The sequence below is a fragment of the Cervus canadensis genome, chromosome 10 (assembly GCF_019320065.1).
Source record: "Cervus canadensis isolate Bull #8, Minnesota chromosome 10, ASM1932006v1, whole genome shotgun sequence".
Lineage (NCBI taxonomy): Eukaryota > Metazoa > Chordata > Mammalia > Artiodactyla > Cervidae > Cervus > Cervus canadensis.
Genome location: NC_057395.1, coordinates 1,545,010 through 1,571,715, shown reverse-complemented (window position 1 = coordinate 1,571,715; position 26,706 = coordinate 1,545,010). Strand labels below are relative to the sequence as shown.

At 37.8% G+C, this 26,706-nt stretch overlaps 1 protein-coding gene across 20 annotated transcripts in view; it reads left to right on the top strand.

Annotated features, from left to right (window-relative positions):
• Positions 1–26,706, top strand: part of PARD3 (par-3 family cell polarity regulator) — a 561,862-nt gene that overhangs the window by 299,020 nt on the left and 236,136 nt on the right. For all 20 annotated transcript variants that reach the window (XM_043480525.1, XM_043480524.1, XM_043480531.1 and 17 more), the window contains 4 exons: positions 8,960–9,051; positions 11,283–11,366; positions 21,844–21,969; positions 22,980–23,359. In XM_043480525.1, the coding sequence (XP_043336460.1) occupies positions 8,960–9,051; positions 11,283–11,366; positions 21,844–21,969; positions 22,980–23,359 (682 nt within the window). The remainder of the gene's footprint in view (positions 1–8,959; positions 9,052–11,282; positions 11,367–21,843; positions 21,970–22,979; positions 23,360–26,706) is intronic.

The window sequence follows — 26,706 nt, the reverse complement described above, 5'->3', positions numbered from 1 at the left end:
ATGATGAATGGAAAAGCCCTGATGCTGGAAAGATTGATGGCAGGAGGAGAAGGGATGGTTGGATGGCATCATCAGCTCAATGAACATGACTTTGAGCAAACTCCAGGTGTTATTGAAGGGTGGGAAAGCCTGGTGTGCTACAGTCCATGGGGTCGCAAGGAGTCTGACATGACTGAGCAACTGAACAAGAAGTTTCTACATTAACAAATTGATGATTAATTTTGTAATAATTTTTAAGCCAAGGAGAAATTGATTTTTTGAGAGAAAATAGTTATAAATTTTTTTTTAAATATAAATCTAGATATTTACTTACTCATGTATTGCACTTATTTTACCCTGAAGATAAAGTATTTAAAAATGTCACCTCTGTAAGGATTAAATGTTACTTAGAACAGCAAAATTGGTCAGATCACAAAATCAGTTTGTTTCTACAATCCATAAATTAGAGTGTTTTTTTCAGGAATGTTCAAAAGAAACCAATGGGTATTAGTCTGATAAGGAAGCCACACTTGAACCAGATCGATTACGCTGGTTAAAATCATGTCACCTAATGGGTACATTTAGCCTTTGGTGTGTGGTAGGGAACCTGAGGAGTGAGAGCCACTTCCTGCAAAATAAATGGCTTCCATATTGTTGAAGTGGTGATAGTGGTCAAGTCTTTGGGATAAATATGCTAGGAGTCAGGCAGAGGATGCCAGGAGGGATGCTGGAGTTAGTTATTGAACTCAGTGATACTTAGTAAGGCTTCCTTTGTGTGTCTTGGAGTACAGGAATCCGGTGGAGGAAGATTCCTGCATATGACTGGATGTTAGACTAAGTATGCCTGATAGGATTCCTCCACTCCCTGAAACCTAATAATCTATAAGAAGCAAGCTTAGATTTTGAAACTTAATTTCAGGATTCCACTGTGCATGTAACAGGTGCAAAGATACATACTATTTGTTGTTCTCTGTGGTTAGATAGCTTCATAAATCAGCACCATCTGTTCTTCTTCTGAAAGACTCTTCTCTTGCCTTGGGTTGTGTGGAGTCATGTTGTGTATGTTTCAAGACAGGAAATGTTTCATTTCTGTGGGAAATGGAAATTTCATGGACTATGTTCAGGACTGTGTTTGCCATTCCGTTTGATCAGTATTAACTTGAGATGAGGGTGTTAGGCATCCTCTTGAGGGTGGGCAACTCACATATAATATTCAACATCACAGGTACTGAATTATTCTTCATTTAATCCAAAGTTATCTGACATTGAACTCTGGAGTTCTGTGGAGCAAGTTTATATTAAGATGAACTGCACTGCCTTTAAAGGTATAAGAGCTATTATTTTCCCTCTATAATACAAGAAGACCGTTTTATTTTTAAAAGTCTTGCTTATTATCTAGTACTGTCTTTTCTTAAGAGCATTTTAATTCTTTTTTGTAAAGTGCTTTTGCTCTAGTAGAATACAATGATCTTTAAATAAAATTGTATTACACATTTCCTGATTTTATTTCTTTAGAAGTTTGCTTATAGGTTTATCATTTTCAACAGTGAAATCCCCCCCCCGCCCCGCCCCCGCCGCCAAATGTTTTCAATTGTTTTCCACATATGATGGAAAATTATTTTTCCCTGGGGATTAGGCTAATTAATCAAATAGTGGCAACCTTAACACAAAAGCCTTCTGGAATCCAATTTGTGATACTCAGGGGACTTGGAAACAGATTCCCCTCAGAATTTATTTTCCACCAAATGTGATCCCCTGAAGTGGTTTGATTCATACTGTCAACATTCAAGTGATGTAGGAAGCTGTGGCTCACTCAGAGTTAATGTATCTCTCATTAAGTTTGGAAAATTTTGGAATTCCAAAACTCCAAAAAGGTGAAAAAGATCATTTAGTTGAGCATTTGTGTAGCAGCGTAATTGAACTGGTTAAATTATTTTACATGAAAAATAATAACAACAACATTTGAGGAAGAATATTATAAATTTGTTTAGCAAGATATCATCAGAACTTTCTTTTCCTTTCTTGCTTCCTAAACATAAAAATCAAAGATTGGTATGCTGGAAATTTAAGTAAGCAAGTATAACTTAAGTTTTTAAAACACATTTAAACAGTATTTAAATTTTTTCTTGAAATTGTAGGCTTTTCTTTAAAGTAATAGCTCTTCAAAATATTTATATCCTCAGAACTCAAGAGTATGAATGCAGAGATGCAGGTGATTGCTTTCTGGGTGAATTTTTATTGTGTTCCATAAAACAGACAATTTTCCTTGTTTTGTAAACAAACCGATTACCAAGTTTATTCTCTTGTATGAATGATGGAAGCAGGATTCAGATTTTAAGTGTTCTAACTACCAATTCTGTACTATTTTGCAATAGTATCCACTTAAGTTTTTGGATATCATTAACAAAAATCTGTGAATATAGAGAAAATATTTAGTGCCCAAGAAGGAAAAAATACAACTAGATAATTTTTGAAATTAAAAAGATAATTATGGATTTAGCCTAATTTCATTTTTTCCCTCTCCTCTTACTACTTGACTCTTCCATCTTAAAAACGTTGCTTAGGCCAGTATTATATCACAGATAAAGGGTTAACAAAAATTATTTCCCCCTCTGCATGAGAGTATAAACTTTGGTGAGGTTTTTGGTTTTGTTTTGTTCCCTTTTCCTGGAAACCTGATACAGGTTTCCGTGAACAATCTTTGTATGATAATTAAATTATTTTGATTGGTAAATTGTATCTGGACTGGAAAAACTAGATATCTGACAAGCAGCTGTCCCTTTGGTGATGTCATGAGACATCCTGGCTTCTCTGAGGCAGGAGTCTGCTGAGCCAGGGTCGCACTTTGCATCCCGCCCCATCAGTGTCTTCCTGTGCCCCTCAACTGTCACCTGGGGGACCCACAGGAGAAGGTTGTGGGCAGCTTCCAGGAAGGCGCCTGCCAGGGACCCGAGCACGATACTGTCTTCCTGGCAAGTTGGGTTTCCTGTCTTTTATTGTTTGAAGTAAACCTGGTGCCAGATTTAAATTAAAATTAAATACAGCATACTGGAAGGCATTTAATGAAAAAAACTAGCACTCTCTGCGTTCCCCCAGCCCCTCTCACTAGAGGCAGCAACTCCCAATTTATGCAGATGTTGGTTGGTTCCTGTATTTACTTCCATGTTTCGGAATAAAATATTTATGTTGTTGTTTTGTGGTTACTAGCTATTGACATCTTTTGATTTGTCATTATGGAAGATGGGGTTTTCCCTTTAATGCCACATTTACCTTCCTGATTCCCCTCCTCTAAGTCTTGTTACATGAAAATTCCAAGTGGAATCAATACCCAGTGTCACATTATATGGTGATGTGAGAACCGCTCACGGCTTAGCTGAGTGGATTCTCTGATTACGTTTCCTTTCCTACGCATTTTCCTTCGCCGTTCTTGGAGCTAATTGCTTTGGCATTTTGACAATTTGGTTTGTTTTCTCTGTCTATACTTTAATCTGTGTCCCCCCCATCATTCTCTATCAGGTCTCTGAAAATATTTCCCAAATACTAAAAAACATCAGAGTAATTATTATTATGATTTTTCTCATGGAGACGGACTTCCCAGACCTCTGTGTCCTGCTGGACTGTCACCATATTCTGGACTTACCTTGCATTCTGTCCACTGTCAATTCATTGAGTTTTCTGGGTTTTACTGGAAGACATCCAAAAATAATGTTATAGGAAAGGAACCAGGGGAAGTAAAGACTTTGCTTGTCTGATTGGTGTTGTGTTTTTTTTTTTTTCACACTTGATTTTTGTTTTTCTTTGGTTGGGCATATTGTTCTACATTGAAAAATATGTTTTTCCCTTGATATAGAAGGTATAACTCTTTTCATGTAGTAGAATTTAATGTTTTACTGTTCAAAAGACATTCTTATCATAGAGCATGTGTTAATCATGTTTCCAGTTTTAGTTTGCTAGCGATCATACAAATGTGTGTATGTCCTGTGTGTGTGTGTACTCAATCGCTTTAGTCATGTCCGACTCTTTGCAACTCCATGGACCATAGCCCGCCAGGCTCCTGTGTCCGTAGAATTCTCCAGGCAAGAATACTGGAGAGGGTTGCCATGCCCTCCCGCAGGGGCCTACAGATGCTACCACTTGGCAATGCTCAGATTAAATTCTGTTATTGGGAGATAATTTTCCATGGTTCTTTTGCATTTCTGTACATCTTGAGAATGAAGGCCTTTGTGCCGCACTCTTCTTTCAATGATGTGTGTACAGCAAACAACCTTGGAAGACAGACACGGAGTCTCCCTCCAGAGCAGTGAGCAGGCATGTTTGTGTAAAGGGTTCCAGCTCCCTGGGCCCAGTTTCTCCTATGTAGACCAATGTCCCCTGGCCCTCTTCTTATCACCTTTGAGAATTTTAGCTTAGGAATCAGTACACAAATGGATGATACTCTGGCTAATGCCATTGCTGTAATGAACTGTCCTTTGTCTCTGAACCAAGGTGTCCTCTTTGACACCCATGAAGCTATGTGGCAGGCTAACTTAGAGCTTTCAAGCAGGATGAAATCAAAGCCCCGTCACAGGTCTTCACATCTGTTTTCTCTCTGAAAATTTCCTCAACCAGCAACCCATGGTGTTTCCTTTTCCCTGCCATTTACTGGATTGTAGACTATTCATTGGAAGGAGTGTTGTTGAAGCTGAAGCTCTAATATTTTGGCCACCTGATGTGAAGAGCCAAGTCATTAGAAAAGACCCCCGTGCTGGGAAAGATTGAAGGCAGCAGGAGAAGGGGGCAGCGGATGAGGTGGTTAGAGAGCATCACTGACTCAGTGGACAAAAATTTGAGCGAACTGCAGGAGGTAGTAGAGGACAGAGGAGCCTGGTGTGCTGATGGTCCATGGGGTCACAAGGAGTTGAGCATGACTTAGTGAATGAACAACAACAGCAATGCAGCATTTAGTTGTTTATCATTTTTGATATGTTTTCTCATTCTGAAACCCTTTTATTATGAAAGTACTTTGTATAAAGCAAAGCGCAAGAAATTATGGGTTTTATGTAACTTTCTAAAATACATATGATACATTCTGTATTTAATTGAGTAGCTAATATGTTTGGTATTAAATTTTACTGCAAGACATAAAGTATGAAAGGGTGAATATATACTCTTAAAATATCTTATAGTTGTATAACATTACCCTAAAACAATTACTGAGTTATGTTTTATATGTCATGTATTTATTGTTTCTCTTTTCAATAACAGCTAACATTTATTGTCAATTACCATGTGTCAGGTACTATGTTATAATTTGTGACGTGGGTTTATCTTACTTTTTCCTCTCAGTAATCTTAAGGAGAATTAGATGGTTTTATTGTTCCTAGTTTACAGAAGAAGGGATAGAAATACAGAAAGGGTATATAACTTGTTTAAGGATGTAAAATTGGCAGATGGCACACTCATTGTTCACATCCAGGTCTGTTTAATTTTCAAAACTGAACTCTCAACCACTATTCTCTACTGTAAAATAGACGGGATAGGACAAAAAGTACATTGACTCACCTGAAAAATTTTCTTCACACTGCATAGTTTAAATTAATACTCTAGGCCTTCCATCTTGATTTGACACATTTCATAACTGAGCTTCATTTACTATGGTTACAATGGAATTCAGTGTATAACTCCTGCTAAAAGTGACCGTGTTCAGTCGCAGCTCTTAAGAGTATAAAACAACAAAATAAAGCAGTACAGAAGTTGCTGTGTACACATTCCGAGACTGTAGTTCCCACAGCAATTGCAGCCCAGCCTCAGGGCAGTGAATTTTGCAAAATAACTAAACACCATATGCAGCGACATGAAATAATATTCTCCATGCTCTTGGGGCCCTGATAATGGCCACTGTGGGAACAGTGAGTGTGTCAATTATCAGTTGCTGTTTCATCACCATAGTTTGGGGCATTTCATTTATGTGGCTCTTTCCCAGTGCTGCATAGGTGTTTCTGCCAGCTGTATATTGTGGTGGTGTTTCAGCAGTGCTTAAATTATTAATGAATCCTGAAACTAAATGTCTTTAACCCATAAACTATTTGTATGTTTTCCATCTGATTTATATACTACTGTGTTTCTCTCCTGTCTATCCCAACTCCCAATGGAAAAGCTTAATTTGGGGAATTTATTGTTTACATTGTAAGTGTGGCTCTTAGGCAGGTTCAGATGTTGGTTCACCTTTGAAATATATCATGTACTGGTGCTTAAAAGAGATAAATGACTAAGAAGGACATAGGCAGAGCCCTTCGAAGCACAGGATCATCAGTCTTCAAGTAGTTTGGCCTCATGCAGTGCTCCACCATCAAGGATGCATGGAGTTTATCTAAACTCATAGAAGAACTCGGCAGATCCAGCTTCTTATTTTGCTGGATTCTCAGAGGAAATGTCAATTGGGCAATACCAACTACCTTGCCTTCATATTGCCTTAGTGACTTGAAATATCATTTGATGCTCTATCTTGAACTTAGAGCCATTGCTTATCATTTTGTTGATTGATGTCTCTGTTAATGGCTTATACGTTTATACTATGAGTTAAAAATACACTACTTTTCTGTAATGGTAGACTCTCATTAGGTGGTTTAATAAGTTCATATATAAACTCACTGTTATCAAGTTTATATGGTAGAAAAAGATAAACCTAACAAATTATGGGTATGTAAATTATACACATAAACCTCCAAGATGTAAATTAAATAAATTGTATTGAGTTGTATTTGGAAGCATGTTACCCCAGAGATTCCTGAGGATGATTTTGTTTTCATTAGCAAATACTTGCATACTACCTGCTGGGTATAAGACACTGTGGAGCCAAAGTAAAGCCCACGTGAGCCTCTTAGTCACTGTGTTTGGAGATTCTGAGTCTTTTCTAAGTATTCTAATTTGGATAATAAAACCGTTGATGTCATCAGACATGTTTATCCTTATTCAGATGATCCTGCAAAGCCAACATCAGTGTTAGTGAACAGCTTAGTGAAAAGACAGTGGACAAGATGACAAAGAGAGGTATATTCTTGGGTGATATTTCATTTACTTTTATGAACCATCACATTTATTCCGCATGCACCTTTTGAAGCACCGGCATATTTACTCAATTTCTACAGCATGTTGGAATATAATATATTTTTTTGACAAACTATTGCCTTTCTGAAAGGAAGAGTGCAATGCTGGGAGATGGTTTGCTTACTCTTTGTCCCTTTCCCTGCACCTGGTCCTTTGCAGCAGAAGTACACAGAAGTGGCTCTTCATGGCTAAGATCTTACTGCCTTTACCTCTAAATGATCAGTCAGTGGGCTTAGGATAACCTTATGTGACATTTCACAGGATGAAGTGTTTAAGTCTAGGATTGGACTAACTTCATGTTCATTTTGACGACCTGTGTTAATAGGAACTAGGGAACTGACAGTAAGACTGAAGATTTTGCTAATCTTTAAGATTTATAATGGTCTCAACTGTTTGGATTACTAAAATGTAAAATATCTGTCCCCAATGTAATGTACCTTTATTTGAATATTATAACATTGTAGTAATATATTCAGAGCAGTAGTAGGCATGCATGCATGTATGCTTAGTCGCTCAGTCACGTCCAACTCTTTGCAACCCTTTGGACTGTAGCCTGCTAGGCTTCTCTGTCCATGGAATTTTTTAGGCAAGAATACTGGAATGGATTGTCATTTCCTCCTCCAGAGGATCTTCCTGACCCAGAGATCAAATCTGTGTCTCCTGCATTGCAAGCAGATTCCTTACCCGCTGAGCCATCAGGGACACCCAATATATATCAACAACCTCAGATTTGCAGATGATACCACTTGAATGGCAGAAAGTGAAGAGGAACTAAAGAGCCTCTTGATGAAGGTGAAAGAGGAGAGTAGAAAAGCTGGCTTAAAACTCAACATTCCAAAAACAAAGATCATGGGATCCAGTCCCATCACTTCATGAGAAATAGATGGGGAAAAAAGGGAAACAGTGACAGACTTTATTTTCTTGGGCTCCAAAATCACTGGGGACAGTGACTGTAGCCACAAAATTAAAAGACGCTTGCTCCTTGGATAAAAAAGCTATGACAAACCTAGACAGTATATTAAAAAGCAGAGGCATCACTTCGTTGACAAAGGTCCATATAGTCAAAGGTACGGTTTTTCCAGTAGTCATGTATGGGTGTGAGAGAAGTCAATTGTGAGGTCCAGAACTTTCCCAGCAGTGAGTGTAGCTAATGGTCACCTCCTTCAGGAGGACTTATTGCCACACGCTGCGACTCCCAGGACTGCTGTTGCTAGAATCTCTGTCCCTGCGGCAGGCCACTGCTGACTCATGTGTTTGCAGGAGACCCTCAGACACTCAAAGGCAGGTCTGCCTTAGGCTCTTGTGGGGGTCCCTGCTCCTTTCCTTTGGTCTTGGTGCACACAAGGTTTTGTTTGTGCCCTCCAACCATCTCTGGCAGGTATGAGGTTTGATTTTACATGTGATTGGGTCCCTCTTACCATCTTGTTGCACCTTCTCATTTGCCCTTGATTGGGGGGTATCTTTTTTTGGTGGGTTCCAACATTCTCCTGTCAATGGTTGTTCAGTAGCTAGTTACAATTTTGGTATTCTTGCAGGAGAAGATGAGTGCATGTCCTTCTGCTCCACCATCTTGGGTTTGATTTTTACATATTAAATATACCAAAAGGTGAAGTAAAAGTGATAAGGAGTTAACATAGGTATAAGTCTTAATGTTTCCTTTCCTTATTGCAGAGGCATCTTGTTCACCCCCTGGGGTATACTAACTCGGGGGACTTACTGCTTTAAAATGCAACTTTTCATATGTTCAAACCCATGTTATCATTCAAGGTCATCCTCACTAGACGAGAGACGTAGTTAATGTGGTCATAATGCCTGTTAGACCAGTTTTATCCAGTTTCTTTTCATTCACTTTCTAAGAATAAGCCTGACCCAGGGTGTGCTTCTCTTTGTTTAGGATGAGGACGTCGCAGAGGAAGACAGCAGCCGCGTGGAACCCGTGGGCCATGCCGACACCGGTGTGGAGAACATCCCCAACTTCTCTCTGGAGTAAGTTACTGACAGTTTCAGCTAAGTTTGTAACATCCATGTAGCTTCACTGATGGCAGCAAGTATTCTGAAACCGTATGGCATGCGGAATGTCTGTGCTTATTTAAAACATGCTTTGCACTGGTTTGTTTTCCAAAGAGCATCTTTCAGCTACTGAGTTAATGATCTAATGTTAGGACTGTAGCATGGAAATTCACGTGTACCTGCTCTGAGTTTCATGCCTTGGCAAATACTATTAAATGGTAGTCTAAAGTAGTATGTGATTGAAAATGTTTGTCATGTTCATGGCACAGTCACTGTTCTCAGGTTGCTTTTGTATGTCAGTATTTTGTTTGTCCTTCAACTTTGCCAAATTAGAAAAGATAGACATACTTTACTTGAAAAACTAGTTGGATCAGGTAAGCATCAGTCATTTTAGTATATGTTTTTATTGATTTGAAGAAATAGAATCTCTCAAGATATTTGACGGGGACCTTATATGAGGTTAGGGACCTTGAACATGATTTTAAGTATAAAAGGTCAAAGAAAAACTTTCATATATTGTCACAACTTTGCAGTTATCTTAAATAATGTCATGTTTGAATGGAAAATGTTTTTAAGACTTTGAGTTACCTTAGAGTAGTCATTCTAAATTTTTTCTTTGACTTTGGGTAAAAGTTGGGGTGGAGATATTAATTATTAGACTCTTAATTTTGTCTTTTCTTGGCTTTCCAAGAAAGGGCTGTAAGAATTTTCTCAGTGAAATTAAACAGGGTCCTGAGTCAGATTATGTTTGGATATTCAGCACCCAGTGCTCTCCAAGTAATTACATTTAAGAAATACTTGTACTGTCATAGTTCTTTTGAGAAAGACTATGAAATAAATAAATGTATAAAAAATACCATACTATCCTTAGTTGACAAGCAGACATTAAATAGATGTTCAAATGCTATTAATGATATCTGAAATAGGATTTTAGGACATTCTATGAAAACATTAAAAACTTAAATATCCATGTAAATAGTATTACTTTAGTAAATATTTTGCAATATGACAATTTTAATTTAGCTAATTAGGATATTAACTAATGTCCTAAGTAGTATAAATGATTAAATCTATATACATATTTTCAATTTTGATTTGTTTGATATTCCTATCTTTAATTTTCTTGAGTCTTTGTATTACATAACCAGGGTACTTATAGTATATAGGATTACCTCAGGTTTTCATTTAAGACATACAGTTTAAGTATTGGCATTTTCCAGTGCATAAGAACTGTACTGGGATCCTGATCAAGTCCATTGGTAGTTACTTATGTTTGTCCAGGTTTCCTTAAACTAGATACCTAATATCTAGTTGAAATAGTATTTCCAAATACTGCTCATTGGATCAGTACTGTTTAGATTTCTGTGCCATGCTTATACCCACAGAAATACCTACAAACAAAGTGAAATCTCATTGAAATGGTTTAGTAAATTTACATTCTCTAGATTACACCAATTTGCAGTAAATTTGGGCTTATGATATTAATATTAAGGTACTGTAGTTATGTAGTAGAAGTCTACAAATGAAGTCATGTAACTTCATATAAACAGTGTAAAGACTTGAGCGTTCAATTACAAACACTCTTAAGGTAATTGTTTGATTTTTCATGGGTATCCCCTGGGCTTGTGTCACCTGTATATGCAGTGAGCTTACAGCAGGCAGGATGTTAGGAGCAAGGGTGGTGGCATCCTATCTGGACGGCTACCTCCAGGGCAGAGCTGTGCCCTTACTGGACTATTGGAAGGATCAACGAAGTGACCTGTGCAGGAGCGCTTTGTAAATTATAAAGTGCTGTGCAATGGAAACATCTTTAGCCCATTAGCCTTCATAATCCTTGATTAGATATTAGGATGGGAAATTTTCAGTGCAAGTCTAGAGATCTGATTACAAAATGTGAACTTGGACCATACAGAAGAGTGTGGTCCGAGAGCAATGTGCTGGGTGATTTTTAATGTAGTTATTTCTGATGATTGCTCCCCTCCCATGCCATCAGACTAGCGTGCAGGTATGTAGTGTTGAATGTGCTTTCATCACCATGCTTCTATTCCAGAATGTGAGTGTATATGCGTGTGTGCCCCTTGGAATTTTTGTCTTGTCCTCTTGTTGTTTACTGTGTGTCCTGCCGTTGCAGGCTTGTGTTTGGTTTGGTTTGGTTTTGGTTTGTGACAGTACATGTTCATGCTCCCTCATTCATCATTGTCTCACAGTGATATGGTAAAGCTCGTACAAGTCCCCAACGATGGAGGGCCTCTGGGAATCCATGTAGTGCCTTTCAGTGCTCGAGGCGGCAGGTAACGTATCTTGCAGGTTTTTAATTGAATCATTATGTACAGTGTTTTATCTTCATTTTTGCTCAGATGTAGAGTAGTGTTGACTTAGCATATGCTTAATAGAAGCCTTTTCATTTGGGGGCCACTTTGCCTTCCTTCACACATATGCATCATAATCACAGAAAGCACTTAGGCTGATGAAGAAATCGGGCATTTAAATTATTCTAATAATTTTATTGTTCATCACATCCATGCAAACATTTTACCACGCTGCAAATTGATGATAGCCTTTATTGCCAGAACTCCAGCTGAATGTGCAAAGGTAAGGAAGTTCTTCAAGCATTTTTCTGGGAAACATGTATCCAGTATAAGCTATCTGGATAACATAGAAAATGATTCATTGAAAATTTGTTTATATGTTTGTTTAGTTCTTTAATTTTGTATGATTTTTATAATTGTGTTCTAAAATTTTTAAGTTAGAGAAGCTATAGATTTATTTCCTCCCATGGGATCTGTGTCTCCTCTTCAATCTGTCCACCCAAATGGCACAATTTTGCACCGTTTGTTAGTATGACTTCATTACTTCATAGAAGATGTATCCTTAAAAATGTCAAATGTTACATGAGTTTCTTTTACCCTACTGCTTGTTTTCAATGAAAGAATTATTGTTTGCTTTATATATATTCAAATACTAAGAACTGATTTTGCAGCTAATCACATCAACTAATCAAATGTTTGATGAGTCTTTCATCATCTGCCTCCTCCTGGGGCATGGTGGGGCATGGTGGGGCATGGGGAGAGGCATTAACCTTTGAGTTTTAATCTCATCCTCTCTTATTTACCCATCTACTTATTACCCACTGAAACATATTTATGATCTATTTGTGTTTTTAGTTTGAACTTCTTTCTTTTATTGTTATCCCTTTATCTATTTATTTTTAAACTTCCTTTGTGCTGGGAGAAGAAAACAGGGAGCTGGAAAGTCACCTTAGGCCAGTGAGTGAGAACATAGGACATTCTTTCAACTCTTGCAAAGGAATTATAAGCATCTAGTATGTTGTAAGAGACATTGGAATGTCAATTACAGGCATGTGACTGAATTATCTGTTTAATTTTTTAAAATAAGTGTTTGAACAATTGCACTTCCTTCCTAGTATATGTTCCTGACAGTGCTGTGTCCAGACTTCATGTTTCTGGTAAAGCACATGCCTTATGGAAGGTCTGGAAGCTGATACATTGATTTACCTAGAACTCTGCTGGAGTAGGAGGCTTGAAAGTGAGCATTATCTAACATGATGTGAAATTCTCCTGGAATTGAGAGCAGGGTGTTAAACTCACAGACTTATGACCACTTTTACTTTTTTCCCTTCTTTTCTTCTTCTTTTTTTAAAACTCTAGAGAAACACTGAACTTTCGTCAAAGAACTTTTATTTAAATGAGCTCGGTTGTTTTCAAAATGGCCCTTGCCTTTATCTCCTTTAAAAATTATAATTTTAAATGACCTCAGAAGTTAAATCCCTTTTCCATTTATTTCATGAGTAGAAAAATAAGCTAAGAGGGTAAAATGCATGGATGATAGCTTCCCAGTACCAGTGTGCCTTTAACTGCTTGTGGAATAGAACTCACCACAACTGAGACTTAATTGTGTATGGACCAGCTTTGAACCAGTATTTCAAACATATTATTTTCTGCCATTTATTACACATTTTCTACATTGTGAAAGGATATTGGGATAAAATAGATAGGTAAAAAGCCTAAAGCAAAAAAACTGTAAGATAGAAAAATAAATCTACTGCAGATTAATTCAGTGGAAGGTATTTATACTGGTTACCATGGCATTTCATTTTGATATACAGAACTCATTCAACTAGACAAGGATCCCTTTGCAGAACTAGCAGGTGTCATTTTTAATCCCTGTTGATTTGGCAGTGTAATGAAGAAAATCCTGTACAGCATTCTTGTACAAGGGACAAAGAGATTAAGACAATGAGATTCTTTATAAACCCTTTCTAGGCATCAGCAATTTTCATACTGGGAAACGGAGCAGAATTCTTTCCCCCTAACACCTGTAATGTGTCTTTGAGCTTCCTCATTGTCTTGACATTCCTGGTTCTCTGGAGTGAGGCTGAAAATGCAGAGAACAACAGGGGGGCTCATCCAGAATTCTAGACGCCAATCTTCAGGAGCCAGAGACACCCATCTCCCTTGTTCTCAGAAATGCTGACAAGTAAATTCTTTCCCAGTCTGTCAGAAACCTTCCCAAGCATTTACTGTGTTAGGTGTTGGGAAACAAGGATGAATGGGACATGGTCTATCTCCAGGGATTTGCAGTCAAGATGGAGTGATAGCCAGGAACTCACACTATTATAATTATGTGATAAATGCCGACATTGTGAGTTGATAGAGGAGGGGTTGTCTGAATTAGGTAACTGAAGCTGGCTTGTTGTAGAAGATGATTTTAATTGAGATGACACCTTATGAAGGAAGGTACATCAGCTCCATGGTGACTGTGAGGGCAAATTAAGCAATGCAGTATAGCATAAAGGAGGAAATTAAGTGGAACTCGTGAAGAAATTGCATATATTATCCAGTGGGAATGTGAGAATATATATTTGTGGGATGTAAGCTGAAATTTCTGAGAATAAGTTTCTTTGTGCAAAATTGCAGTCGTACTTGGGCCCCTCTCAGTTTTGGAGATGTAATTAATTGAATAACACTTAGTGAATACTTATTTTTCTAAAAGTGACATATACATGTCAGTATTGCTTTCTGATTTCAATTTCAAAGTCAAAAAGTTTTAAGGAACAGTACAGAATGGGAATTATATATCCTAAAGAGAAGAAACTCGATGCGAAACATCTCAAATATCAAACATAATTCAGGGAAATTGGAAAAAACGTGAAGTCAATGTTAGAGAAATTTTTAAAGCTGCTTATGTATTTGGTATTATTTTGGCCTGCGGTATAATGAAGATTTTTGAATAAAGATTCTGCTGGATCAGTTTTAAAAGGTCATTTTCTAGAGTGGGTTGAATGTTCTTTAGTGACAACTGGCTTGTGGCTGCCCTTCCCCCAGCCACTGCCTTGGGCACTAAAAGCAAAAGCGGAGAAATGGCAGCACAGGGGGTCTGTGCTGATACCCCTCGGTGCTCTGTTTTTCTCTAGTTATCATCCTGTGTTTTATTCAAAAATATAAAATTAGCTGATCCCCACCCAGAGTTCTTTATTCGCAGTTTCACTACCTTGAAATCAATTTTCACTTCACACATACAATTTCATTTCCTCTTGATTTAAATGTCAAACATAACCTCCTTATTTAAATCACAAGTGCTACTACTTTCAGGATGGCTCTGCCAAGTGATTGTCATTTCCTTTGGCAGAAAAATCATGTTTCATGTTAAAATTTTTTATATTTCTAGGACCTAGCCCAACAATATTGCTCAGCGAAGCTTACTGTGACTATCCCTACTAACTCTGCATTGCTATTGAAATAAAATACATATAAAAATAAATATCTGATGTACATTAGAAATGAAACAATAAGGATGTATCCTGGCTTGATGTTAATAAGTTTTCCCGAGCTTTTCCAATTACTTAGGAATATGATTATGCTGTAATATTAAATATTTAGAAAGCAAGATAAAATGTATATTCTGAAATCGGGGCTGGGCTTATGAAATAGTAAGATTTTGTAGTTTTAAGGGACTTAAAAGTCTAATTGAGAAATGTGTATTACATAAAGAGATCTATACTATGTGTCCAAAGAACTTGATGCATGTGTGTGGTAGGATTTAGAGGAAGTGGAGCTGTGAAGCAATGGAACTTGATCTGTTCTTTAAAGGAAATATATGACTCAATGCTAGTGATGTCTGAGAAGATCTTCTTTCCAGGAAGAGGACATACGAAAGGAAGATGTTCCATACAAATGTGTGTGATTTGCTGAGAAATAATGATTTGAAACAGAGTGTATTGGAAATGGCTCTTAGAAAGCACTTTATGAATGGCCTGTGAGACTTGATTCCGTAAATAATAGAGAAATTGTTGGAGGTTTTCGAGAAATTGCATTGTATTATTTTTTAGGTTAGCTATTATTCTTCTATTTGGTCCCAGTCTAACTTATAGAAGACATTCTTAATCTTCTCCCCTATGGAAACACATATGGCTAAAGCATATTATTCTTTTTTAAATTAAATTTTATTCTTTATTTTATTTTTTAAAGCATATTATTTTTAATAAAGTGCAGCCTGCTTCTCTCTTTTCTGTAATGGACATAATTGAATAATTTTTGTCTCAAATAAAACCCAAGTGTTTATTAAGTTTTAACTATTCTGTATAAAAGAGTAGTAGGTAGACATATTTGGAAGGTCTTAAGAAAAATACTCATCTACTTAATAGTTCAGTGAAATTCTATGAACTTGACTCCTTTAATACTTCCGTGAGTTATAAATAGTGTTAGTTTTAACTCTTAGGTCACTGAACCTTTATTATATTACTTTTTGCTGTATAAGACATCAAAAACAGAACGCTCATCTTCTTTCCAGAATTCCCAGTTACCTGTGCTGTGTTCCCTCTTTGTGGCAGTCAGTGATGGCCGTAACCACATGCTGAGTCTTCGTGTTATTGGCCAAGGGCTTGTTAGGAACAGTCCAGGCTAAGAGATGCATCTTGATGGCAACTTTTTTGAGACCAAAGATACTTGGGACAGTTCCTGGCTCTGTCCTTCAAGTAAGTGTGGCCTGAGCAGGTTTCCTTCACTTAGCCTCAGTCTTCACATCTGAAGGCTGGTACACTCCTGTGACTTTGTATGGTTTCAATAAGAAAATACAGGAGCTTACAAAGTGCGTGTAAAATTCCTTTAGTGAGGTATTTGGCAGTGGCAGCTAATATAATAAGAATGGTGTTGACATTTCACCTTTTACTTACCTACCTGTGATGCACTTTAAGATTACCTCCAAATGCTGGGTGTTCTGGTTGTCTACGCAAGTGCTAATGAGACTGTATAATAGTGGAATATGATCTCAAAATGATCTCTTCTATCATGAATGTGAGATGAAAATTTACTGTTACATCATAAATCTGAGAATTTCAGTACAGACTTATTTAGGTAGTTGGGTGTATTTGTTAATGAAGAATTACAGCCAATTTGAATTTCATGGAAACAGCTCAGGTGTTAAGAAGAGCTTTATTTGAGGCTTGTATATTTCCGTTCACTATAGAGTTTTTAAGTTGAATATTCACTTTTAAAAGAATAAATGTCCTCTTGCACTTCGAGTACTCTATTTCAATTCATTTCCCCCCAAACACAATTTATTTACTGTATCTGTATCCTATTGTCTGGAAGATTTCAGTTGTTCATTCTCAGCTGCAAATTCATTTTGTTTGAATCAAGGGGACATATTAAATGCATTTGTTTTAGAGAGAAAAGTTGTATTTTACATTTAGATACAACTTGTTTCTTTAAATGTAGTAATATGATGACTATCATTTCCGCCCTAATTTTAAGGAATTCTCTATTTTCACTTGACCAAGTTTTGGTCCACTTTATCTCCTCCGCTAAAGATTAAAAAGAAAAAATCAAGATGTTTTCTATTAACTTGGAGTCCTGACTGTGGTTCTGAGGGATTGCATGTAGGTCATTTCCAGCCCACTGTCCCTGGCTCAGTGAGGAGAGAGGGTCCTGCTGCTGGGAGCTCCTTCTGCTCACGCCTTCTCTGCTTTTGCTGTAGTTGTGGTGTTTACACTGTGTCAGCTTTTATTAAGATGAATTATGATCATTTCCATACAGCTGGGTGGCAGTTGTGGAGTTTACGTTATCAAAGCAAAACTCAGACTTGCTCAGCCAATTTAGATGTCAATAAAACATTTGTTACTTATTTTCAGTTTTATCATTGGCTGTAATTTATACTTAGGATTGAAAATGTTAACATGTGTGACTGAGTTTGTTTTAATTAAGTGTATAATTAGGCTAATGAACCTTGTAAAAATGTAGTGGTGCAATCCTTAATATAATCTAAGCAGTTAAATTTCTAATTATGCATCCAAAATCATGTACAGAGATGCTGCCTTTCCAAGGCTGACTCTCTGGGGCTGTATTCTCCTTCTTTGCCCCCTTTTGGGGGTAAGAAACATTGTACAAAAGCCATGGTGGAGGACTTCAAAGAAATATGTGTATATTTACATATTTTTTAATGTAGGAAATTCATTCAGAAGTGGGATTTGTACATAACGTACATAGTGTGTTTTCCCCTAAATTTTTAAAAAGATAGAGGAACCAGGGAAAAGAGGTAGTTTTGGGGGTGTTTTCAATTTACCAGAAGAAATCCACTTGCCCAGAAAGCATCTTGCCAAGTCAGGTTCACATTAGATTCATGCAGGAGGTGAAGAGATGCTGCCCCATATAACCCCGAGCCCTGATGCTGTGGATTCCCTGACTGACCTCCCTGCTCTGTTAATAATGACCTGCTCGTCCTCCTGCACAGTCAGGCTGGTGCTCGGCCCCTGGTCCTCTCCCCAGGCGACCTCCCCTCCCCGCTGCCCTCCCCACTCTTCTTCTCCCTCTCCTTGCTCTTCTGTCTTTCGCAAAGTGGTTCCTTCCAATGAAAAATGGTTGCCCCTAATGAGGAATTCCGGTACTGACTGCCAAGAAGGAAAACTACTCTCTACCCTGGCATAGAGTCATGCCAAAATGCTCTGACCTTCATGACCTTTAATTATTCTCTCTAATAAGGGTGTTAAGGGAATCACAACAGCATCGGCACTCACTTCTTTATTCCTTTAGAGGGAATTCTAGTTGCTGGTTGAATTTGCAAAATAGACTCCTAAAATTTGTTTCTAATTATAAATACTATCTGAGCTGCCTTTTCATGGGCAGTGGGGTGGGGGGGTGGGGTGGCGGGGGTGGAGATATCTCTGCTGGCAGACACAACATTCCAGGAAGATGAAAATCTCTGTTATTACTTCCCATTGATTTCCCTTCAGAGGGTCCTCTTCATTCTCATTTTGGCTGTTATGTTATCGGTTCAATTTTCCTGTGAAGTTTTTTTGATCGTTCATTCCCATTCCTTTTGTAATCATTTTCACCTAGTGAAGCAAATGGGATAATTTTGCAGATTGTACCATTTTCCTTTTCAATTAATCCATTCTTTTGATGAGAATGATTCTAATAGTGTGGTCAAGTACTTAGAAATCAGCAGGCTACTAACGTCTCCTTAATTCAGTCTGTTCTGTTGCTTCGCTGATCTCTTGCTGTTGTCACTCAGGGTGAAATTTTTCCCTTTCTGCTCCTCTACCCACCACCCTCAACCACCCCATCAACTGTCTAGTCTCTAGTGCTGAGAAAAGGATTCTGAGGTTTCTGCGACTACTTGAATAATGTTGGATTCTAAAACCTCGTTTAATAAACTTTGGCAATATTTCATGTAAATGTGATAGCATACTTGTTTTTGATTTGTAGCATTTTTACTGTACGTGAGGATCACTCATGCATTTGGTTGTATAAGAGGGCTTGTATAGAAAGACAAGCCATTCTATGAATGAAGCATGTCAGGCCTTTTTACTGTATATTATTATCCTGGAATGATTCCCATGGGGGGAAAAGTAGATTTAAGAAAAGAAAAATGATTATCTAGATGAATATAAATCCATGGACCTATTCATCTGAAGAATATTAATGCCACTTGTAGAATTAAATTACAGATTTCCAAGTTAGATTATTTAAACTGTTATAGATACTGAAAGGTTTTATTGGAGATAAATTTATAAATTTAAACAAATGACTGATACTAGCTACCTGCTAAATAATTTCCATTAAACTTGGTCTGACTTTCTCCATTTCCCTAAAAATATTCTATTTCAGAATACACAAAATATTTCAGAATATATAAAAACATAATTATTTTTAGACACTTGAGATCACAGCAATGTTGTAACTGTATTGAGACATTGCTCATGATCTCACTGATTAAAAATTAATTAACTGGAGTGACTCTTGGTAGGGCGTACTTTTACTCAGGGGCTGAACACATGAACTTGACAGAACTGTTGTTGGTCCTTTGAGGCAGCTTTTAGCACCAGAAGTGATACCAAGTTGTGGTTCTGTTAGGATTGCCTGTGGGTGGCCTCTTTTTCTGCTGTGCTCTCACGTTGATGCTTGGATGGCAGAGTGGCCCCACGTCTTCTCCTGGTTCCACTATTGCCAATAACTGTGATTCAGTTTGATTTCTCTTCTTATTTTGTCCTGAACACTCAGCAGAGACATGGGCATATCTTAATGATGTGATGCCTCTGGATAGAACACTTTGTTCGGTTGCCCATGCGTGTGTGCGCGCTCCGTCACTCTTCCCCATCCGACTCTGCAGCCTCGTGGACTGTATCTCACCAGGCTCCTCTGTCCATGGGATTACCCTGGCAAGAATACTGGAGTGGGTTGCCATTTCCTTCTCCAGGGGATCTTCCCAACTAAGGGATCAAACCTGTGTCCCCTGCATTGGCAGGTGGATTCTTTACCACTGAGCCACGTGGGAAGCCCATAGACACAGACAAATCATAGGGAAGCTTGGGAAGGTAGACTGTGGGCTTGCTTACATTTTAGGAGTCACTTTACATTTACCGTGCACTTTGGTGATGCACAGTTAGTTCTCACTTCCTGCCAAGCAGGGACTCTGACGGCTCTGGTCTCATGCTGCTGGCTCAGTGTACTTTTTCTTACCTTTGAGCTTAGAGGATTTTTATATTGATTTAGTTCCAATATATGATGGCAAGTAACTAACAATGACACACGTCATATTTTTCACTAGTCACCAAGCTTCTTAGACTCTTACACTAGTAGATGTTAATCCCCGATTATTAACATGACCCAAAGGCAATTTAAATGTCATCTCCTCTTATTCTTGCAGTAGGTATACTTAACCATAGTAAGACACTGTGCCTCTTCACTATATTTAATAATAAAGTTTAGAATGACATTAAAAGTGACTCAGTAAATATTCATCAAAGAAACAGGGTTAAACTGTAGAATGACAACCAAAAAACAAAAGGGCCTTCATCTCAGTGAATTTCAGCTCAGTCCTGTATTTGGTATAAATGATACCATCATGAAAAAGAGGATCTGATTCTGCATTTTATTTCACTTACTCTATTTTGCAAAACCTTGTTAGGAGACTTGTTTGCCTCAGATAAACCTAAGCACCCATTCATTCAGTTTTCATTTGTCAAGACCTTACGACAAGCTCAGGCCCATGTTCCCCACTTTCCAGGAGCTGATAGGGCAACAATAGAGATAAGATGTGTGTATAAGTAACAGTGACAGGGCAATGAGATCAGCAGCAACAGTTACCTCAAAGGTTTAAAAGAAGGATGCTATCTATTGGAGCATCTTTCTATTGGACAGTACATACTTCAGATTTGTACTCCGTTGAAAAATACAGATAGGTGATTGGAAATTTGGTGTCTTCAACTTTAATTTATGCAGGATTCTTAATGCTAGTCTCCATATGGGCATTTCTTGTGTCTCTAAATATTAGGATTATGAAAGAAAATCTAAGCTTGGGACAAGCCGAAAATAAATTCATAAAAATTTTAACATGATCATGATACAGAATAGATGCTAATCTTCACAGTAAATCAGAGCATCAGGACTAAGGTGAGGATTCCTGTTACTTATGAAGCTGTGATCATATATAGTGTTTGCTGTTTCTATGGGGTATATAGAATGTCCATCCTGTCAGTCAAGGAGTTGGTGCTCCAGACCAAGTACATTTGCAGTAATCTTTTTCCCCCCTCCATCTTGGTCTCTAAAAGTTCACTTGGGCTTTTCTTTCTACTTGAAGTTTGACTTAACACTGAGAGCTGAATGGTGACTGCCAAGATTGGAATTTGTCCCTGGCTTCCTATTTTCTTCCGAAGGGAATAATGGCAACAAATTACGTACTTCTGGGAGACCTAACAAGTTTTGAATTTCAGAACATGAGGCAATATCAAATTCAGATGCCAGGAATGGAAACTCTTCTATTTTTGAAATCTTCCCAATTCTCCTTCTCAAATGTGCAATGCGCCCGGGTGAGCTTCTCCTCCTTACCTTTCCTTTCATGGAAAGATGGGGTTGCCATCAGCACTGTACCAGCTGGCTTGAAACAGAAGACTGCCAGACCGCTCACTAATCCATGCTCATTCACTCTGCCCGCTGCCTCAGCCACTGAGTCGTTAGGCCGGCTGTGTTGGGAGCGTTTGTAAGCATAGAGAGAGGTGTACACTGTATTTCAGAAGCATGACTCTGACACTCCAGAAACAATTGCTCATATTTATTGAAAAGATCCCTTTTTATGCACCATTTATACCATCATGTTTTTTGTGTTGGTGTTATTATAAAATGTCTGAATAGTGATTTAATACACCCCTTTATTAGGCAGCCTTTGTAAATATAATACCAACATTAAAGCAGTAGTGTATTGTGCACAGTAGCAATATTACATGTGTAACGATTTGCATTCTTAATGTTCCAGAACCCTGGGGTTATTAGTAAAACGACTGGAGAAAGGTGGTAAAGCTGAACAAGAAAACCTTTTTCATGAGAATGATTGCATTGTCAGGATTAATGATGGTGACCTTCGAAATAGAAGATTTGAACAGTAAGTGTGGGCTGCCTCATTGCTGCTCTTTTCTGCGTCAGGCATGACAGAGTGCAGGTGATGGGAGTGCCTCGGACCATGTGTCTGTGCTCTGTGCCTTCATGCTGGAGAGGGGAATTTTCTGCCATTCTCTAGCTTTTAAAAATTTCATCAAACCTCAGGTAATCACTACCATTCGACTATAGTCTAACGGCACTCCTTCAGATGTTATGGGCCCAGTTTAGGCTTTACAATTTGGCAACTTCCTCACCTTGTGGAAAATTCACCAGGTTGCTAGTTTTTATTATACTTTTAGCTCACACTACCAACTTTGTCACACATAACTTGACAAGCAGGCAGATTTTCCTTATCTTAATTCAAGCCCTTACTCAATTAAAAAGCTACAAATTCTCTAGTTCCTATCAAATAAGGCAAGAATGAACAGGAATCGTGAGGATCCGGTTTAAGACCTGACTAGGGATCCAGATGAAATGGAGGAGCTTCTTATACTGGTCTGGGAATTGCACTGCAACCAACTGCTCTTGGGTCTCTGAAGCTGCGTTGGCATTTTTGAGGGGTTTTTTGCATGTAGAGACTTGGATTACTTTTTCTGATAAATAATGGATAGTCACTTTATATAGTTTTCTAAGTGTATTTTTAAGTATGTTTCCTTAAAAACTCGATTGGTCTCCTTGCAAGGAAATACTTAATAATGATTTTCAAAAGTCCTATTGGATAATATTGTAGAGAGGTTATATTTAATTTCTCTTAATATTGAAATGATAATACCTCTTATGCTTAAAGCTACAGTATAACCGAATGATTGACAGTGCAAGACCCAGCATTTCAACTGTAGTTGTAGATAGTTTTGTCATTTTTAATTTGAGAATTAAAATTTATATTGGGGTTGTTTTTAGTTTCAACAAAGTGTGTCCATTCTTGTTGCTTAATGCATATACTTAATTAAGTTCACAATACCTTCGAGTCTGCCAGTCTTTTTTTGCTAACTTTCCACTCTTCCTCAAACCCAGAGCACAACACATGTTTCGCCAAGCCATGCGGACATCCATCATTTGGTTCCATGTGGTTCCCGCAGCCAATAAAGAGCAGTATGAACAACTGTCCCAAAGCGAGAGGAACAATTACTACTCGAGCCGCTTCAGCCCGGACAGCCAGCATGTGGATCACAGGGGTGTGACCAGCGCGGGGCCCCAGGCTCTGCCCAGGGCGTCCCGGCTGAACCCCCCACCTGAGCACGCGGACCCTCACCCCCGACTCCTACCTCAGAGCGCGCAGCCCTCGGGAAAGCCGCCTGCCGCTCCCGCCCTTGCAGCACACCATGTGTTCAGTCCCAGCAGTGGTTACAACACCAAAAAAATAGGCAAGAAGCTTAACATCCAGCTCAAGAAAGGTACAACTGATCTTCCCGTCAAGTCAGCTTTCTGTCAACTAACCCCAAGCACCTTAAGTCTTATCTCATTATTACAACTGACATGACTTTTAAAGAAAGTATTTCAAGTTGTGTTTTTTCATGCTTTTCAGATTCCCTTTGCTGTATAAAAATTTACACGTACAAGTTCAGAGGATAAGGCTATAAACCAGATGTTTCTAGGAAAGGGTTAGTGGTTATGACTGCAGTACAGTTGTTGACAGTGAAGGAAATGGGATTCAGGATGTTACCATCAAGCCCAAAGCAACAGGGAGGCTTTGACTATTTTGAGTGTCCCATTTGATGTCCAAGAGAACCAGAGGCCCTTCCTCCACTTTGGGTCTGTCTTTTGGTGATGGGAAGGGATTGATTCCTTTGAAGCTGTGGGTGATTCCTGGTGGAATGCTGAGAAGTGAGGCCCCTGGTCCCTTGTCTCCTGCTCTTCTGGAATATCCTGTTGCTTCCCTTTCTTAATGTGCCAAGGAGAATCGGAGTGGCCCTGGCTAATACTTCACCCATGCCTTACATCATTGTGTTTTGTAAGGATCTCCACCTGCAGATGAGGAATCCCTGCGTGCTAGGGGACGTGTGTGTCTGCTCTGACCTTCCCCATGACTCAGAGCAAGCAAACTGCTAGGCTCTTTTCTGACTCCCTGTCACTGTCCCCTCCAGATGCTGCCATTAATCATCCCTTCTAGCTGAGCATTTTTATGTGTTTTTAAATCATGTCCCTCAAAATGGTGTCATTATAAAGAATGTTTCTCCTTTTATGAGGTCAACCATCTCTCACGGTTAGTTGGAAAGGAACCCAAGAGAGGTTGAGTGATTGCTGCAAGTCACGTGGCCATTGGTGGCAGATTCTTACTAGAACCTTTTCCCTATCCTGACACTGAGACCATTCTTCTTTTCATCTGGTGTAGGGTTTCCGATGCTGTAAACTCTGAGATTCCTATTTCCTTCCTAAATCATACTCTTTCACTGGACTTTATGTGAACCACAAAAGCCTTCTTTCTGGTGACTGGCTTTTTTAACCTCCAAATACTTGGTTGACCTGATCAGGAATTGACAGCCTCACTCCACTTTTGAAGCCCCTTACAAATACAGAATCATATCAGCTTAAACTCTTCTCCTGTTAATACAGGAATATCAGGTAAATGACAGGACTTGGTTTTTAAGCACAAGCATATCAAGGAACACAAATAGAGTTGTATACAACATAAAATTCTGCTTGGGGGTCTCTCAACAGAGGAAGAATATTTTCAATTGTTATAGAGATGTTAGTTCTTAAGTATTTCTACCTTTTTACTCTGATATAGGCATATTCATTGTTTAATTACAGTTTCCCATACAATTATTATATTACCACCTTATGATCTAGTATGAGCTTTTTAAATGAAGTGAAATTTTATTTTCCATTAAAAGAATCACTCTTTTGAATACAGAAATGAATAGTTTATTTTGATAATATTTAAAAATATCTGATTATATGTATTACAGAAGCTAATTGCCTATGTTACAGAAGCTAATTTAGAAAGATTATGCTCGATCAACATAAAATAGAAATAATGGTTTTCTTTTAAACATTTTTCTGACCTTGAGTTATATAATTGATATGGAGCATCATAGATCTGGCTTGATTTTAGCTTATTAAATATGAGAATGTATGGCAAAAGGCAGAAACTGCCTGTGCATTCTGCCAGTACTTACAAATATTTTGTAAAAAAAAAAAAACTATGTTCACTCTAAACAACAGTGGCAAAGAATGCTCATTGTCTTTGATTAGTACTAAATATAGATGCTTTAGTGATTGAAGTTGAACAGGCTTTCATTCTAGTTAATAGATACTATTTTTTTCTAATTATTATTGTTGCACTTAACATATTTAGGGAAGTACATCAAAAACATAGTGTTTGTCAGTGTTAAACTTTAAATTCAATTCAGAGTTAACTGATACAATTTGAATGACAGAAGCTCTTTATAAACTGAGGTCAATCGTTATAATGATTCTTTGGCATAATTTTGGAACTATGTCATATAACATGTCAAAAGAGAATAGCTCCTATGTACTTCCTTCCATAATTATGATTTCTTAATATTTATTGTCATTTTGGCATTCTCAAGTACCCTGCTCTTTTGTAGAAATTAGCTTTTTAATAAAGTCAGAGGAGAAGGTCAGTGATCTATTTCAGTCAGTGCAAAATGTTTTGTTGGCTTTGCTAAATGAAAATTGATATCTATTTATCTTTCCTTGAAAGGTCATTGTCTGAACTTTTGGCTTACAGATTTAGGGGTTATTGCTGATATTTTAATAGTATTGAGGTTCATATAACAATCAGTCTTTGTAGTTCATAGAAATTAATATTACAGAAGGAGAATCATTTAGAATTCTTTCTTAATAAATGTTATTGCAAGTCATTAGAGTTTCATGAAAGCACAGAGACATATGGAAAAGTCCCAGCAGAATAATTAGGAAAATTTCATATAGACAATATGCCATTCAACTCTTCACAGAAGACTTAAGAAATTAACAGCCCAGGCACATTAAAGTGATTTCAGACTTGAAATAAATGAATGTTTTGTTTGAATTTGAGAATATTTACAGTAGGTTTTGTTATAAGTACCATTTTTTTTTTCATTTCTACTTTGTTTCTTCTTTATTTATTTATTTGTTTTATTTTATTTTATTTTTTTTTATTAGTTGGAGGCTAATTACTTTACATTTCAGTGGGTTTTGTCATACATTGATATGAATCAGCCATAGAGTTACACGCATTCCCCATCCCTATCCCCCCTCTCACCTCCCTCTCCACCCGATTCCTCTGGGTCTTCCCAGTGCACCAGGCCGGAGCACTTGTCTCATGCATCCCACCTGGGCTGGTGATCTGTTTCACCATAGATAATATACATGCTGTTCTTTCGAAACATCCCACCCTCGCCTTCTCCCACAGAGTTCAAAAGTCTGTTCTGTACTTCTGTGTCTCTTTCATTTCTACTTTGTTTCTTCTTTAACCCACATTTTTATTCATATTTATTTTCCCATGGATGTTTGTTTATCTAGAGATTCAAACCCTTACTTACCATTTTTTACTGAGTGCTACATTCAATTAATGAATTCTTCTATAAAGATTTTTCACCCCTTTACAAATATCTTTATTTTTCCTTTATGAACAAGTATTTGTCCTCATGTCATTTTAACTGGAATTAAAAAGTAACTCTTTAAGAAACTCTGGTAGAAATTAATCCTCATTGGAAGAGATAAAAATTCTGTGAATCAATAGAAATTTGTCATTATCTCCACACTTTATCCTGAGTTATTCTGACTCGCTGCA